We start from the raw sequence: 17,206 nt of genomic DNA, 5'->3' as shown, positions 1-17,206 counted from the left end.
GTCTCCAAAGGGGGGGGGGGAGATCGTTTAGGCGTAAATTACTAAATAAATGTAAATTAACTCAAAATACTAACCCACAACCCCTAAAGACTTAAAAATAAAATTCAGATTTTAATTAAAACATTATCATTGGGGGAAATAAACATTTCTAATAACCCCCTCTAGTTGGCGACGCTTATATTTTGTTCATTTATTTAACTAGCTTTCACCCGCGACTCCTTTGGAGTGAAATTAAAAATAAAACAAAATTAAATAGCCTGTGTTCTTCCAGAATATGCTCTACATCTATGCAAAATTCCATCCCGATCCCTTCAACAGTTTAGGCTACATACAAACACCCATCTAAACTTTCGCATCATACTAATATTTTAAAAGTGAAAGTTTAGATGGATGGATGGATGTTTGTTAGAGTTTGTAGCCTAAACGGCTGAACGGATTTAGATGTAAATTGGTACTGATGTAGAGGATAGTCTGGAAGAACACATAGGCTACTTACTTTTTACTCTACTATAAATAATATTATAGTAACACATATAATGGGGATGTTTCCTAATGTTACAAATTCAAATAAAGTTATGTTTAATATTTTAAAGACAGCATTTTAAAACCTATAATAACATTTGGAGACCTTAAATGTTTGTCTCCATTGAAATATAAATTAAAAACGCTGCAATATTTTTTACCCTCCATTACTCTATCTCAAACACCAATCAGAGCTCGGTGACGCAACTTCTTCGCAAACAACATGGCAGTGTGACCAGCTTCAGTGAATGTCAGTGCATTTTGTAGTTATAATTTTTTTTTAATGATTATAATAATTGAGTTTGCGTGTGTTATATTATGAGGACTCCATTATTAAGTGTTTTTATATTTAAGAGATATTTTACGAGCAAATTTTTCGATCACTATGACGAAAAAAATAGTAAAAGTTATTTGAATAGCTAATTCAATTTACGTGTGGTCACTTTGAATGACTTTGACAGACCGCGACGCGAGGTTTGTTAGCAAAGAAGTGACGTCATGTCATGAGGCGTTTTCGCGGTCTTTTGAGAAGTTGTTTTTAGTTAAGTGTTTTTGTAATTAAATGTTGCGTATACGATTTTATTATATTTTTTTTTCTTGTTTAGATAAATATGGTTTATCTACATAATAAAAGCAATTCCAAAAATTAGGAAACATCCCCATTGTTTGTTTCCAGTTCCTGTTCATAGAGGGCGCGGATATACCGGACCTGGGCTCGAAGCCGCTCAAGATCAAGGAGAGTCTGCGCACATTGTCGCCGCAAGGGCAACTCACCACCACCACCAAGACCACCTTCCAGCAAAATGGTAGGCAGACTAACGAAAACTTAATACACCTTCCTTCTATTAAGTAGATTTGTGTACAAATAATATGGATGAGTGAATGGATTTAACCCTTAAGTGCACGATTTTTTTTCCTTTTAAATATCATAAATTGAAACGGGTAGTGAATTGAACATAGGTTAAGGAAAAACAAAGATTTTTTTTTTAATATAGACTATATTGCGTATAGAAGAAAAGACTGAAGTATAAATGCAACATCATACATTTAAGGGTTAAACTGTTTTTAGGTTATTTTTAGTATTTTTTTAACTTGCAACACTGTGTAACACCTGTCAATTGGTATTATGAAAATAACTTCGATTGGTTAAATAGTCGCTAAGAATAAATCTTCAGAATTTCTCATTTAATTACTATAGTAATTCTGTATGTAATTTGGATGGATGTTTGTTAATTTTTGTGATTCGTTGACGAACTGTTATTAGTATTAAATAAATATATTTCGTTTTCAGGTCAAAATAATTCACAATTAACAGAATCAGCGCTAAGAGAATTAGAATTAAGTCCCACTAGCGCCGCCAACAAGTCCACTCTCATCATACACTCCGTGCAGCGGGTAATATACACCTCTCACTCACTCTTACACTATTTGTCATTTCCCCTCTCACTTCCACATTTGATAGGTGACAATAGTTTTGTATAGGAATTACCACCTTAAAGCTAAAAGCATAAAGTATAGATTGACTTGTATATAAAATATTTGTTACAAAGCTATTTTCAACTTGATTTCCCCAAATCTTGTATTTTAACATATCCCCGAGTGAAAAATGTTTTTTTATTTACTTTGTAATTGAAGTAAATTGATTTTTCTTCCATTGTGCCTGACGCATGCGTTTGGTCCCAACGAAAATGTAGGAGCCGACAAAGTCGATAAAGGTGAGATTCGCATGATTTATTTACAAATAACATATACGTTCGAAATAGAAAGCTTTAAAAACATTTAAGCCAAAATGATCCTTAAAAATCATAGAAGCGAAACATTTTGCATTCATTTTTTCATCTGTCAAAGCTTAAAGTTAAACAGATAATTAATTTGTGAAATTGTAAATAGTGTTGCCATACAAAAACATGTTTACTAAGCATGTTTGTTAGTTGTGATTGGTTATTACTAAATTTAGTATTTTTATAGTACCAACCAGTTTTTCGGGAGTTATTTTGGAAGTCAAAATTATAATAAGCAAAAAAAAAAAAATTATTGACTTTATTTCATGTCATTTAGCGTTTTGTTTTAAATCTGGCAATTCATGTATCAGATTTTTTTGTCATAAGCATACATACTTGTCTCTTTGAAGTTTGCTTTTTTTTATCAAAATAACTCTCAAAATTCCGGAATGCTGTGTTACTAACTCAAAATGCCTTCGAAAAAGGTGGAATTAACAGAATCTGGAAAATTCATCGAAGTGGAAAGAGATGCCGCGGAATTAGACGCAAAAGTGGAGAAAATCGAAAAGGGGGTTGCCAGTGATGTACAAAAAATAACACCAAGTCCTAATCAGTCTCCGGGGAAAAGTGTCAGAATAAAAGAAAATGGCGCGAAAACAAATGGGGATACTGAGCCAGCAAAGGTTTTTTTTTGCTTGTTTTTTGCGCTTTTTTCGACTAAACTTGAAACTTATTTTGCACTTTTAACTTCATTCCTTCTTTCATCCATCCAGTGTTGCCTGAATTAATTTCAGTGTTGCACGTACAATGTAAAAAATGTTTCTTGTAATAATTATATTTTTTCTAATATTCAGAATATAAAAATAATTTCAGTAATTTTGGAATTTACCTTTATAATATTAAAATATATTTTCTTAGTAATATTGTGAGCTTATAGGATGTTATAACTTTACATTTTAAGTAATTGTTAAGATATATTAAATTTAATTTAACAACATTTTTCATAATATTTTGGAAACAAACAAATTTCTAAATTCATAATTCTCAAATATAATGACAGTTAAACGTCAAGTTATGACAGATAAGTGTTGTCATATAATAATTATAAAAACTACTATCAGTGTTATTTATAGGAATTTATTATAAATAATTTGAATATTTAATTACAGCAAGGTGATTACGTCAATAATCAAGAAAACCCGCCGGAGCCCGCGCCAAGGAAGCGGAGAAGAGATTTCTTTGGTACTATAAAGAGAAGGTAAATAATCAATTTCTGTTTAAAAGCTAATTAACTAATAAAAAACAATAAAATATACCCTATATCACTAAATGATAATGTAGCTTTTTAATGGTGAAAGAATTTTTGAAATTGGTTCAGTAGTTTTTGAGTTTATTCGTTACATATAAAAAAATATACCTCTTACTGATATTATACATGCTAAAGTTTATAGATGTTTGTTAGAGTTTGTTACTTATACTTAAGGATGATTGTCACAAATGTAGAACATCTTACTTTTGTTAATTTTTAATTCCACTCGGACGGAACCGCGGATGAAAGCTAGTATAAATGAACATAATTTGCTGACGTTTTAACGATGAAGGAAAACGAAAAGTCAACCCGCATTCACACTAAGGCGTAGTCACTAACTTAGGGTAGGCTCCGAAACCCCTCAGTGGGGACTTGCTAGTTGGTGATGATGTCTTGTAGTTTAAGTGTCATCATCATCATCACCAGCTCACTATACGTCCCCACCGAGGGGCTCGGAGCCTACCCTAATACGGGGTAACTAGGCCATAGTCAACCACGATGGCACACTGCGGGTTGGTTGACTTCACACATATCTTTGAATTTCTTCGCCGATATTTGCATCACGATGTTTTCCTTCACCGTAAGAACGTCGGGTAAATTATGTACATATGAAAATTCGAAAAATCGAAAATGACATTGGTACAGCGGGATTCGTACCCAAGACCTGTAGATTACAAGTCACACCACTGAGCCACCGACGCTCGAGTTTAAGTGTGATATACAATATTTGTAGACTGGGTCGTTCCCGCACTCGCGGACAGTCTCTGGACCTTCAGGACTCCGACGTGGACCAGCGACTGCGCAGCGTCAGCGCGGAGAGGAATTCACATGGTCAGTAGTTACTAAATTTACTTATTAATAAGAATAATGAAATCTATGTTTGAATATATCTATACTTAATAGTATATTATTATAATTAATAAAGCGTAAACATAGCATATCTTACTAATATTATAAATGCGAAAGTTTAGATGGATGTTTGTTAGAGTTTTTAGCCTAAATCTTGAACGGATTTTGATGAAATTTGCCATCGATGTAGAGGAAAGTCGAAAGCTAGAGTTTTTACAATTTCATGCAGATGAATATGCACGAGAACAGCTCGTTTTGTAATAATAATATTAATTTCAGACAAAGTGTTAGCTCTGCCCAACAGAAATGTATACTCAGCGGGCGCGTCGCCCGCGCAGTCCGGCGACGAGTCTAGAACTTCCCGGAGGTATGTTTATATCTGTATTGAAAATTGTTTTTTCATTAATAATTATTGTCTTTGTCTAATTACTTCACAGTCATTTGTTAGGAAAATCCTTAGTGTACATTCTTATACTAAGGCAGAGATTTAATATCAGATTATTTTTATGTGGCAACACTAAAATTGTTGCTATAATCGATATTTTCTACCGAAATAATTAAGAGTAAAATTTTGTAAAAATTTTTATAACAAACTTGTAGTTTTTTTTAAATAATGCGTTTAATAATTTGTAGTAAAATAGATAGAAACTAAATTGGCTATTTTCGCACAAAATTAATGTCAGCAAAGGCATGGCAAGACCACATTATGCTACATTTAAGAATAATGTATAATATTCGTAATAAGGAAAACGATTTACAAAAGTTTGAGCTTAGTAAAATATGCTTTTCGCTTTGTAGAATATCTATTGAAATTATTAAAAAATAAAAATCTAATTTTGTAATTATTTTTGCTTATCTTAACTGAAATCAAAGATAAAAATTGCAAACTGTTATAGAGGCTTGTAACAAAAGCTTTTTTAAAAGTAATAATGCAGTCTTGCCACATTAATATATGTATCGTCTGTGACGTTCATAATGCGGGTAACCCCGGCACTAATTGTGATTTTCTTTCTTTTTTCCATCTGGCAACACTCATGCGCGGGGGTATTCGCACTCTGCAATCTGGTAACATTGGTTTTTCATACTAATTGTTATATCTATATTGTTATTTATGCTGGAATGAAAATGCTATTTATTTCTCTATTTTCTGCTACTATTTTAATGGTTTTTTTGTCATTTTGCTTGGACTATTTCATAACTATCATTTTTATCAATCTTTTTAAATCATGTCAACTTTAAATTTAATTTTAATTCATGATTACTTTGTATTTTTAATGGCGGCAAACATTTTTTGGACAATTTTTTTTTTCTCAACTGTCATTTCTCCCGCCATTTTTTGACGTTTATCCACAAAACATTAACACTAAAGGTCGTCTCTTAGCGAAGTATCGGGCTTTAGCACAGCGTCAGCGAGGACGTTCATCCACGAAGCATCCACTTTGGTGTTGGAAACTATCGAAGCGGGAATCAAGAAGCACTATTTAGTGCCTTTGACGATCGCACAGAGATCAAGATGGCGGCGGAAGGGAGTGAAACTGCACATTTTCAACGAGCACACTTTCATTGCTAAACATCTTAGCGGGTGAGTTATATTTTTAAGAATTTACTAAGGAAATATTAAATTTATAATATTACCTATTAGGTGCGGATTTGAATTTTGTAAAAAAAAAACATTATTCCCTAATTAATAGATGAGGGTAATTTACGTACACACTTTTGGTAAACACAAATATTTTAGTCTTGTTTACATCAACGAGTTTAAGTACTAAAATATGATATTTTAAATACATTGCTAATGTAAAGTTTCTCTTATTTGAATATATACCAAATAGTCATGTATAACTCAACTGATGATCTACAGATCATTCATATGAGTGAAACTGATCAGTAAACAGCTCAGTTCAATTTGTACCTTCATTGAGGTTATTTTAGAGCTAACAGTCGCAGTGGTTTCAATCCCTTTTCCTTTCCACTCTTTCTTAAGAAGAAAGGATGGGAAGGAAAAGTGGATTTAACCGAGGAAGGGGAAATATCCTCTTTATGTGCGTCTCCACTTTCGTCAATTAAGGGTTGGCAACATATCTACAATTACGGTTGTCTATGGACAATTGTCACTTTGCCATTTCGGATTCAGTTGGCCGCTTGCTCTTTGCCACCTTATAATATAAACATACGTTGAGCTGTGATTTAATTTTGTTCCGGGATGTGAGAAGTTTAGCCATATGTTCTGTGCAGCGGCACTGTGTGCGAGGTGTGCGGTAAGACGGTGGCGCGGCGGCTCGGCAAGCAGGGCTACGAGTGCCGCGACTGCGCCCTGCGCTGCCACAAGCACTGCCACGTCAAAGTCGCCTCCACCTGCCCCAGCTCCACCGTACACAATATGGAGCTGTGAGTAACTTTATTTACTCTTTGTCTATTATATATGTCCTCTCTAGATCTTAATAGCTCTCTCTCTCTCTCTCTCTCTCTCTCTCTCTCTCTCTCTCTCTCTCTGTCTGTTCATGTATCAAGTTTGTGTCATATCTAGCGTTTACATATCTGTGTAACTCTTTTTAAAATTTCGGTGTTTGTAAAAGGTATAGATGTTTCTTAAATCTGTCTAGTTCAATTTTAAAAAGAAACTTGAAAGAATTTAAGTGTTTGTCTATTTAATAGACAAGCCAATATGTTAGCTATGTGCTTTCCACTGGTATTATATATTCTTTCATTCCATTTACTTCATCACGCGGTAGATTCATTAAAATATGAACAGATGTATGTAGCTTAGTAAATTAATTCTTTATTTTATTTACCTCGTACGTAGTTGTATTATTTTATTACTAGTAAAATTGCATGTTGCTGTCATCAGAAAAACTGATGTAAAATTCTTCAAAATGTCGTAGATTAAATATAATTTTTAGATTTCTGGATTTACCAATTTTGTACAACTTTTTACACTTGCAACACTGTTCTGCTACACTAGCGCCATGAATTATGTTTTAACTACTTCTATTTCAAGTTTACTCTATAAATCACCAAATTACATTTAATTTTATCTCAAAATATTTAGATTTTTGTATCTCCAATTGACAAACTGATTTTATTCCTGGTAATTTTTTTTATTAAGTGTAACATTTGCTAGATATTTATTATATTTATGGATTCCATTGCTATTTGCTTACCTGTATTTTTATTTTCAACGCTGCCAAGGTCCCATTCCCATAGCTTTGGAAATGGAAGGTACTACTTAGTTTTTTTTTAATATAATTCAAATCTCGTGTCGTGAATTGGTCTTTTAATTGACATTAATTTCAAATAATCATTTTTAATAGATTCCGCATAATGTAAATATTCAATATACATTGTAAAAATATGTTTTCTTTTTTAATTTACAAGCCAAATTACATATTTAATAATAATCGCCTCTTGCTTAACTATTTTATTTGAATGTAATGCAAAAAAGGCGTTATCTGTTTCACGCATCATGACGCTTTGCCATTAAATGTCATTGCCATGTCATCGCGCACGCTACATTACAGATTAAAATAAATTTATTATCTGTATAAAGAAAGAAATAGATAATATATTTTTGTTATTGGCCAGTCTTAATTGATATGTATCAAATTCTTTTAGATCCATGCTCCCCGTGCTAAGCGAATAATCAAGATCCGCGAGAAGACTGCAAGAAAAATACAAAAAAATAAATAAAAAAAAAGCTTCGTTCAGGTCCTTTAAATGAAATAAAGTTTGTAGTCGCAATGTTATTCTTGTTTTGGCTTTCGTTTTAGTTGTGATATCGCATGGACTTTTCCTTTGCACTTTATTTCACCAAATTCCAACATGAATTTCAGAATTTTTAACTCTCCATGAATTATATAAAACTGTCTATTGTTTGTAATAGCAATAACAAGCAATAGCAATAACAATTACAAGTGTTTATTTAAAACACATCTTCCCTTTTTATAAAAAGTGGGAGATTCCGTCTGTGTATTTTTTCATATTAATAAATTTTTAATAACTTTTTCAATTGACTGTGCACGTTAGTTTTAATATTTTTCTCGTATGCTTTATTGTAACCTTTATTTTTTTTAGGTTATTTTCGCTTCTGTGATAATTGTATGAATAATTTATATTCCTTGATTATTACAATTCGTTTTTCTTTCCAGGGCTTACATCTCGTCTCCATATACGGACAAGAATCTAAGAATGTTTTGAACTCTCTTAATGTGGATTGCCATTGTTAAAATGTTTGTATTGAAACGTCAAATGTTGCAATATAAATGTTCTAGCGGTAACTTCACGGAATCGCTTTCAAGCACAAATATACAAGCTGTCTACTTAAATTACTTAAATTATATACAGATCTTTATAAGTACAATAATTACGTACGTATTTACAAAATATATAGGCTTTTTTACAATTCTATAACTCGAATATAATGAAGATTTGAATCGTTTGAATTCTTTTGAATTAAATACGATTTAATTTTTAAAATGTACAAAAACCATGACTTAATTTAATGCAAATATATTGAATATTTAATCTTCAGATTGTTTCAAATGTTCTTTTGATTTGTTAAATTAATGTAATATCGAACGATTTAATTCTTTACATATTTAGATTTAAGAGTTAAAAAGTAGATGTTTCCCAAAATTCGTCCTTTATATTCTAAATTAATCCGCTTCATACAAATTAGATTAGGTTAGAAAACGCTAGAGCCAGCACCGGAGTTACCGTATCCTACCAAAGTCTACCACAGCGAATATTTCTACACAAATATACCGCTACCTCACATCTCAAGGTTACGACAATATTTGATATAGTTACCATTATACGTTTTTATGTTGTTTATGCACAAATTATGAATTCGTAATAAATCGAATATTCCTATGTTTTACGTCAGATTTATTTAATGAAAAAAGATTAATTTTGATGCCCGACCTTGATTTTGAAGACATTTTATGATTTTAAAAGATATTTAAAAGCATAACCTTATTTAACCGCGTTAAATTTTATTTTAATTTTGACGTAAAACATAGATTATGTATGTTTACTATAATTCGAATATAAATTAGTATTTAAGTGCTTCGCACATGTGATTAAACGTGCAATAAGTAACCGAATAAAATCACTTGCGCTTGAAGCTTCGATAAATACTAGAATTTCACAGCCATACTAGTGACCACCTAGTTTTCAAATATGTATTATTTTCTTTTCCGACGAGTGTCTGAGATCACTTATGACTGTATTTTGTACTAAATCCTACCGATATGGTAGTTTAACGATTACCTGGCAACACTGATCTGTCACTGTCATCTATTGGGAAGGAGAATGTTGCAATTTTTAGTACAAAATGTCTAAAACTGTATTTTCGAAATATTTTTAATGTTATGTTGAATAGACGTTGTTTGTGTTACAGAAAATATTTGTACTCTTTATATATATGTTGTTGTTGTAAACATTAATAAGGTTGAATCAGACTAAAGTTTAAAAATTATTTATTGATGTTGGCATTGTTTTCTGCAATATTATTTTCTTTTTTAATAAAAAGCCTTTTTTTAAGTTATTTGTTTCATTTACCTAACCCTTAAAAGCTTGATTTTCTATATCAAATTTAAAATTGTAAGTGTACCTTTTACTGTGTTTACTAATGGGGAAAAGTAGTAAAAAAAATCAAAATATTTTTATATGTTGTCCTTCCAACTTGTATTCGAGAAATCCATACTTTCAAGGATAGCAATATTTTCGTTAAAGTCGCCTTTTGTTTAGATGTAAAGATTATCAGTCAAAGGTCAAGTAAACGGACTAATTTTAATAAAGTCGATTGCAGTTGTAGTTACTCAATGTGATTTATAGCCCCCGGTATCAAATATGAAAATTCAGGTATTTTCGCAAACTTGAAGATCAGGATTTTTAAATAAAACAACACATTTTAATTTCACTTAGGTACAGTTTATTGACTCCAGCGTATGTACACCGACAATCACTGCTTAGTCTGTAACGTTCGAGATCATTACGTGTACATTTTTAGTCTGTGGCAGAAACCATTTTTATAAAAAATGGCGCGCGATCGAATGTCAAATTCGAAATACACATAAAATACCGTTTATTTTTAATAGCTTAAAAATTATCCTTCCTTTTATTAGGAATGGAATACGAAAAACTAGTAAGGTTTTCCGGCAAATGTATTTCGCGCGCCATTTTCGCTGTTAAAACAATGCGTTTATAATCTGTGGTATTGTGTAACGAAAATAAACTCTACGAGCGATAAATCACTTTGCGGAAAACTAGGAATTTGTGAAAGCTAGGAGTTAAAGGAGTTATGTTTTAGCTGGATATGTCTACTTAATTTTGTTTTCAATTATAATGTTCAGTTCACAGCCAATAGATGTCACTGTAAAAATCGTAGAACACGAGGTTATAAATTTTAACAGGTTATTTTTGTTAAATGTCAGCTAAAAATATTGGTAAACGGCAGACACTAATTTTCATTAAATTCAGTAGACATATCTTAGCTGAAGAAATATTTCGATATAAATGCATTTCATACATACAAAGATTCTACAACATTGAATATGATGAAAATTTACACTCTTTAATATATACGAATACTCATAAATTTATTATTATACTAAAAGATTAAGGGCCTGTCCTACCACTTGCTGATAGAGGCTCAGATAGCTTAATGACGTCACTGTCAGATAAGGTAACAAAATCCGATATCTCCATCACATTATACACGTTGGATTATTATCAGACAGTTTGCAATCTGGTGGGCCTAATAATACTTTTTATAAATGTCACCAACATAACCTCAAAATAAGTAAATCTTTTAGTATACAATAAATCTAAAACACACAGAAACAAAAAAGGTAAATCAATAAGCATATAAAAAGAAAACAAAATAATCATCACAAAAAAAATATATTTACATATGAATGAGTGGTTTTAAATCTGACATTTTTAATTATTAGGGAATATTGAATACTGTCCAGGTTCGTAATTTTTTTACCATATATATGTTAATATAAACATATGTTATACGAAAGACATAATATATAATGATTTATCGAAGATTTTAATCGATAACTTCAACATCGCACATCCCTAGTTACATAAAAAATGTACCAAACGGTAGAAAATTGCCACAACATATAAAATGCTTAATTAATATTTTAGGCAAAAAAGTTAAATACGGATAATCAAAGAAGTATTCGATGTACAATTTTGTCGAAAATTTAATAAAAAAAAAATCAAATGTCACGCGGTATAAAAATTGGCGGGTATTCACGCGTCAAACGCAAATGTTTTAAAAAGCTATTTATAAACTAAGCTCATTTTACGTAAATAGATAACCTAAAAAATACATATCAAAAACACAGCAAATGTCAGTATAGACCTACCAAGATATCTGGCCCGATGGAAATACATCAAACTGGATTTTGCTGACAAATGACAACCTGTCAATGTTTTCGTACTGTAGCAGTTTTTTTTAATTTCCTGAATTTTAGATGTCTGACTGCGAACCGATTATGCACATCATCGAGCCAGACATCCTTATACGACTATAGTCGCGTATAAGATATCAAAAACAGACAATAAATATTCTTTGATATTATTGAGACCAATACAAAATAAAAATCGTATATAAAATTAGTGAAACCGACTAAAATTTGGTTAGTTTATATCAATTTTAATACTATACATAACCTATAATTACATAGTTGTATAAATATCACTAAGGATTATTGAATAAAATGTTTACATAGGACCTTTTTTACTAAACTGTCAAACTGAAAGAGACAGACGCATCAAATACACAGGTAAGAAAGAGATAGCCTCTGCATTTGACGTTTAACACAGATAATTAATTTAATGTTACAAGGATCTTTGTATAACTGGATGTTTTAAATGCGTTCCGTTTCAGCATTGGAAAACTTCAACAGAGGATTTGAAAAAATAATCGTATATGTAAAGAAAAAATCCATATTATATAGGCCGATTATGAGCCTGGAATGAATTATCAGTCCTATACTTATATACTAGTCTATAGGTAATGGTTTTATGACTACCCACATGTACTTCTTAGCTTAAATATTTTTATACGGTGATACATTATTTTTTAATTTCACTTCTCGTGTTGGAAATCGCTTAGTAACTAGTTTGGCTTAATACGTTTTATCAAAATAAAAAAATGGAATTAAGTGGTATTTTTTAAAATTAAGTTTCTTAGTCATAAACAAGATTTTTTCATTTATGCAACAAATTTGTATTGCCAATAAAAACCTAAATCAAGTTTTGTTACATGCAATTTTTAACTGAAAAGTCAAATAATCGCATTTAAAACTGAATTTAAAAATCTCTATTACTTTAATATTTCAAAAAAATTTTGACAGAAAAAAATAAAAAAAAAAATATTTTTTTTTTTCAAAATAATCACCATTTTTTGGAAGACTATAAATATTACATTGTTTAAATAATCCCAACACGAGAAGTAAAACAATAACATACATATTTCTATATATAGTTCCTTACTCATACAAGCGACGACGGCGGTTTTACTTGTATAAGTCCTTTCATAAGGCGGTAAAAATTTACATAGCAATTTACCATAAACTTCCGCATTTATTTAGTACTAGCTTTCCCCGCGACTTTGCCTTCGTGAAAAAAATAATAAATAGCGTATGTTCTTCCACTCATCCATTTTCTTTCGGCTTACAAATTCTAACAAACATCCATCTAAACTTTTTACATTTATAACAAATACGATTTAAAAGTTTGGATGGATGGATGTTTAAACTAGATAATAATAGATGTAGAGGATAGTCTGGAAGGCATAAGCTATTTTTTTAAATTTCACGTGGACGGATTCGCGGGGAAACGCTAGTTAAGATTAAGATTAGTATCGAAGCCTTGTTATAAAAGATCTTATACTAATATAGACCCGCGTCGTCGATTTCAATAAATACCAATTAATACTATATTTTTAAAATACCTTGAAGTCTAAGTGAATTACATATGAATATATCTATACATTCACTGTTTAAATCTATTAAAATAAAAAAATCTTGAAACAATCGGGAAAAAAATCGATTTAAAAAAATCGATTCGAATGTTGCCTGTAAAATTGATGTTTTTTAAATCTAAACAGTGAATGAATGATTAAAAATTCGTTACCTTACTAATACGCATTGGAATAAATATATTTTAAGTATAAAATTAAAAAAACACAAGTAGCGTTTATGCTGGAATTAGTGCGCTAATATTGGAACGTTTTTTTCTTATACAGAGGTAAAAAAACTTTAAAACTAACATGTTTCTGATCATTTACTTATCACAAATAATTACTAATTACACACTCTGTATAAGAAATAAACCTTAGACGTCCGTCGAATGTTGCCATCATTTAGTAATATTGACGCTGGCAACCCTAATACATCAATAAATCACATAATACCATTATAGGCAACGATGAACAATTATTTTTAAATACATTAAAAAAATAACACAAAAATGATTCCTTTTTTGAATTAAAAAAAAAGTTAAATAAATCTAAAAATGTTAATTTTACTCCTTTCGTAATCAATATTTTTTTGAAATTAAAAACATTTCCAAAATAAATTGTATTACAAATCATATTTTTAAATCAGCTTAATATTTCTGATTTCTTAATTTACAGCCAATTTCCTTATGGCATAACAATTTTTACTTTCATTCTTAAAAAGTCAATACAAATCATAGAGTATAAACGACAGAGTCGACAACTGTCAAAGTGACAGTTGACATATATCAAATACAAAAAATGTAATAATAAAACAAAAGATTTGTCCGTTTTTCGTAATTCTAACAAAATAAATGTTCACCGCTGTCCGGCAGACTAGTTTCACTCTGCGCGCGCCCCGCCTTTACCTGCGCGCGAATTCCGCCTTCATTGCTGTAACAATAAGGTTCATTATTAAATTTTATTAATATTATGAATGCGAAATTTCATAGATGTAGTGCTTACTCTGGAAAAACACATACACACTTTTTTAAAACCACGCGAACGGAGTCGCGGGCAAAAGCTTCACATACCCTATATAACCGTTTGTCTCGTTAGTAATGTTGGTGCGAACTTTGACTAAACCATAACAGTACTGTTTCTCACTTTGATTCTTATGAGTTTTGAAGGACACTACTTGATTTTTAGTTGTTATTGTGAAACTGTCGATAACCGCATAACTGTTGTGCGAAAGTTTAAATAAATAAATAGAATTTTTATTGCCACAAAAAAACTACATAAACATTTAATGCACAAAACCTTAGAGATAATATAAAAAAGAGAGGAAAATGTGGCAAAAGGTGGCAAGCTCAGCTAATGCAGGGACTGTGCTGGTTTTCAGCTGGCCCCTTTACACATAAGTATTAACACATAAGTAGGGTGACTTAACCTAGACATTAAAAAATATGAAGAAATAAATAATATATTAAATATATATTAAGTTTAGTGAAAGGTGTTCGCCCGCTGTTAGATAGGGGAGGGAGGGAAGGAGGCGGAGAGAGTGGGAAGAGGGGAGGTAGGGAGGTAGAGAGAGAGAGTGTACCATCTAGTATCTCCTTCTTGATCTGGTTGAGCTGCGTGCGCATCTCGCGCAGCACGTCCTGCTTGAAGGCGTCCCACTCCGCTGCAGACACGCAGCCGCCCTCGCCGCCGTTTACCTGCTGCACACACACACATACATACATACATACGTACATACATACAAAAATTTAAACAATTAATATAATCGTAATTAGCGCGTATATGTGGCATAGATATTTGGTAAAGATGTGAAATACAGCATGTTGCGAAATAAGACATAACATTGTATTTTAAGGAAATGATCAATTATCTCTTTTTATGTGAATTAACCAAAAAATAGCATTTTTGTTGCAAGTTGAAAAATTACATCACCAAAAATCTGAATTTTAAATATTGTACGCGGAATAAAGTTTGAGATAAAACTATATAAAAATCATCCCTCTACAAAAAAAGCTTAGTTATTTAAAATCATGTATAGAAAACTACAAAATAAGTTAACTGATTATATAGAAAACTACCTATTCCCGTGTGACTTCATCCGCATAAAATTATGAAAACTTGATTTTATTATTTACATGTGACAAACTATCAATTGCAAATGTCAAAATGACATGACATGACAACCTTACTTCCTTGATGTTTGCAGCAACTTATGGTCTCTTTCCCACGTTAGGGTCTTTATTAAAAATATTTAACTCCTAAGTTTAATGGCGTGAAAATATATAGCCTAAAGCGTGACATAAGTGTAGGACTTTTTATTAAAGAGAGAATTATTCAAAAATATGGTGTAATTGCTGACATCTTAGGCAACAAAGAAGTGTGTGTTAACGCTTTATTATAATAGTATAGATTATGAACCTTGAGTATAGTTTCCTCGCTGGCGGAACCGAAGCGCTTACGAACGGAGCGCGGAGACTGCGGCGGCTGTTGCGGGGATTCAGAATTCGCTGGAAAAAATATTAAAAAAATTAAATTATTACGAATTTTCAAACAACCTGTACATCTAAACAATCTTATTTTTCACTAAAGTTGGAAATATATAGAACATACTTTAGAAAAATGCCAAAATTACCGTTTGCTTCCTTAATGTTGGCAGCTTGTAGTTTATGGCCCCTTTCCCATATGTAGGATTTTTCCAATTTATTTACCCCATAAGTTTAATAGTGTGAAAATATATAGTCTAAAGCGTGTAAGTGTAGGGCTTTTTATTAGAGTAATAATTATTTAAATCTTATCTTACTATCTAACTAATCTAACTAATATTATAAATGTGAAAGTTTAGATGGATGTTATCTAATCTTATTTTGTAACAATGTATTTTAAATTCCGCAAGACAATCATTAAAAGAAGACGCTGCCTCCTGAAACACAGTTATCACTAGCTCAGGAGACAGAGTCCCACTAACTGTACTAAACTGTTTTGGATCAATAAGGGATTTTTATTTTATTTTTTTTATGTTTTTGAAAGTTTGTACCCTAAACTGCTGAACTGATCTCGATGAAATTTGGCATAAACATAGTAAATGTAGAGGATAGTCTGGATGAACACATAGGCTATTTGCTTTTGTTTTTTTTTTTAATTCCAAGCGGATGGAGTCGCGGGCGAAAGCTAGTAATAATAGTTATTATAATTTCATGTGTATGAAGCCGCATTGGAACAGATAGTAATATAGTAATGTCTCACAATGGTTTCAATAAATTAAAAAATGGGTTAAATGAGTTACTTACGAGTGTTGCCATTGCAGGCGGCGGGCAGCCTGTGCGGCAGCGTGGCGGAGCGCTCCCATGTCTTTAGCGGAGTTGATGTCGCCGAGTTGTCCGCAGACGACTCCTGGAAACATACATATAGTACAGTCGAGGAAATTACCTACCCGTTTCACCAAATATGCCTCCTCTTTTCGTAATTTACGTTAATATTAATAAAAAAATGTTTAATCAAACTATTCCGTTATGCGGAAAAATTACGAAAAATACAAAGCCAATAGCAGTAAAAAGCAAGGTTGCCATGGTTACTTAAATTCTCAGCAAAGGCCTTTGTTGTCATTGAACCATTTGAATTTAGTTGCAAATGAAAGTTTTACGAAATGTTAACGATGAAATAAAAAAAAGAGAAAACAGAGATGACACTTCACTTGAGACATTTTTCACATAATCCACTATTCTGTCACACCATAGGTCCTCAAAACCACATGGTAATGTAATTAATAATTCAAATGTTTATATTTTATTTTTTAAATTATCTTATAACGAAAGATGGAGCTTGTCA

General features: G+C 31.5%; 2 protein-coding genes across 2 annotated transcripts in view; one reads left to right on the top strand and one right to left on the bottom strand.

Moving 5' to 3' along the window:
* Nucleotides 1-9,488, top strand: part of LOC106108692 — a 43,326-nt gene extending 33,838 nt beyond the window's left edge. Inside the window, exons 10-20 of the mRNA XM_013289951.1 lie at nt 984-996; nt 1,199-1,328; nt 1,814-1,917; nt 2,217-2,237; nt 2,729-2,926; nt 3,413-3,501; nt 4,286-4,383; nt 4,681-4,768; nt 5,771-5,983; nt 6,637-6,789; nt 8,547-9,488. Of these exons, the coding sequence (XP_013145405.1) occupies nt 984-996; nt 1,199-1,328; nt 1,814-1,917; nt 2,217-2,237; nt 2,729-2,926; nt 3,413-3,501; nt 4,286-4,383; nt 4,681-4,768; nt 5,771-5,983; nt 6,637-6,789; nt 8,547-8,595 (1,156 nt within the window). The 3' untranslated portion in view covers nt 8,596-9,488. The remainder of the gene's footprint in view (nt 1-983; nt 997-1,198; nt 1,329-1,813; nt 1,918-2,216; nt 2,238-2,728; nt 2,927-3,412; nt 3,502-4,285; nt 4,384-4,680; nt 4,769-5,770; nt 5,984-6,636; nt 6,790-8,546) is intronic.
* A 4,468-nt stretch (nt 9,489-13,956) lies between these two features.
* LOC106108691 (protein enabled) overlaps nt 13,957-17,206 on the bottom strand; it is an 18,349-nt gene continuing 15,099 nt past the window's right edge. Inside the window, exons 7-10 of the mRNA XM_013289950.1 lie at nt 16,669-16,771; nt 15,800-15,888; nt 14,964-15,081; nt 13,957-14,314 (exon numbers count right to left, since the gene is read on the bottom strand). Coding sequence (XP_013145404.1) covers nt 14,286-14,314; nt 14,964-15,081; nt 15,800-15,888; nt 16,669-16,771 — 339 coding nt within the window. The 3' untranslated portion in view covers nt 13,957-14,285. The remainder of the gene's footprint in view (nt 14,315-14,963; nt 15,082-15,799; nt 15,889-16,668; nt 16,772-17,206) is intronic.

The sequence above is a fragment of the Papilio polytes genome, unplaced genomic scaffold, assembly GCF_000836215.1.
Source record: "Papilio polytes unplaced genomic scaffold, Ppol_1.0 DF821400.1, whole genome shotgun sequence".
Taxonomy (NCBI): Eukaryota; Metazoa; Arthropoda; class Insecta; order Lepidoptera; family Papilionidae; genus Papilio; species Papilio polytes.
Note: the sequence above shows the minus strand (reverse complement) of the source record. Positions and strands in the feature narration are given on the sequence as shown.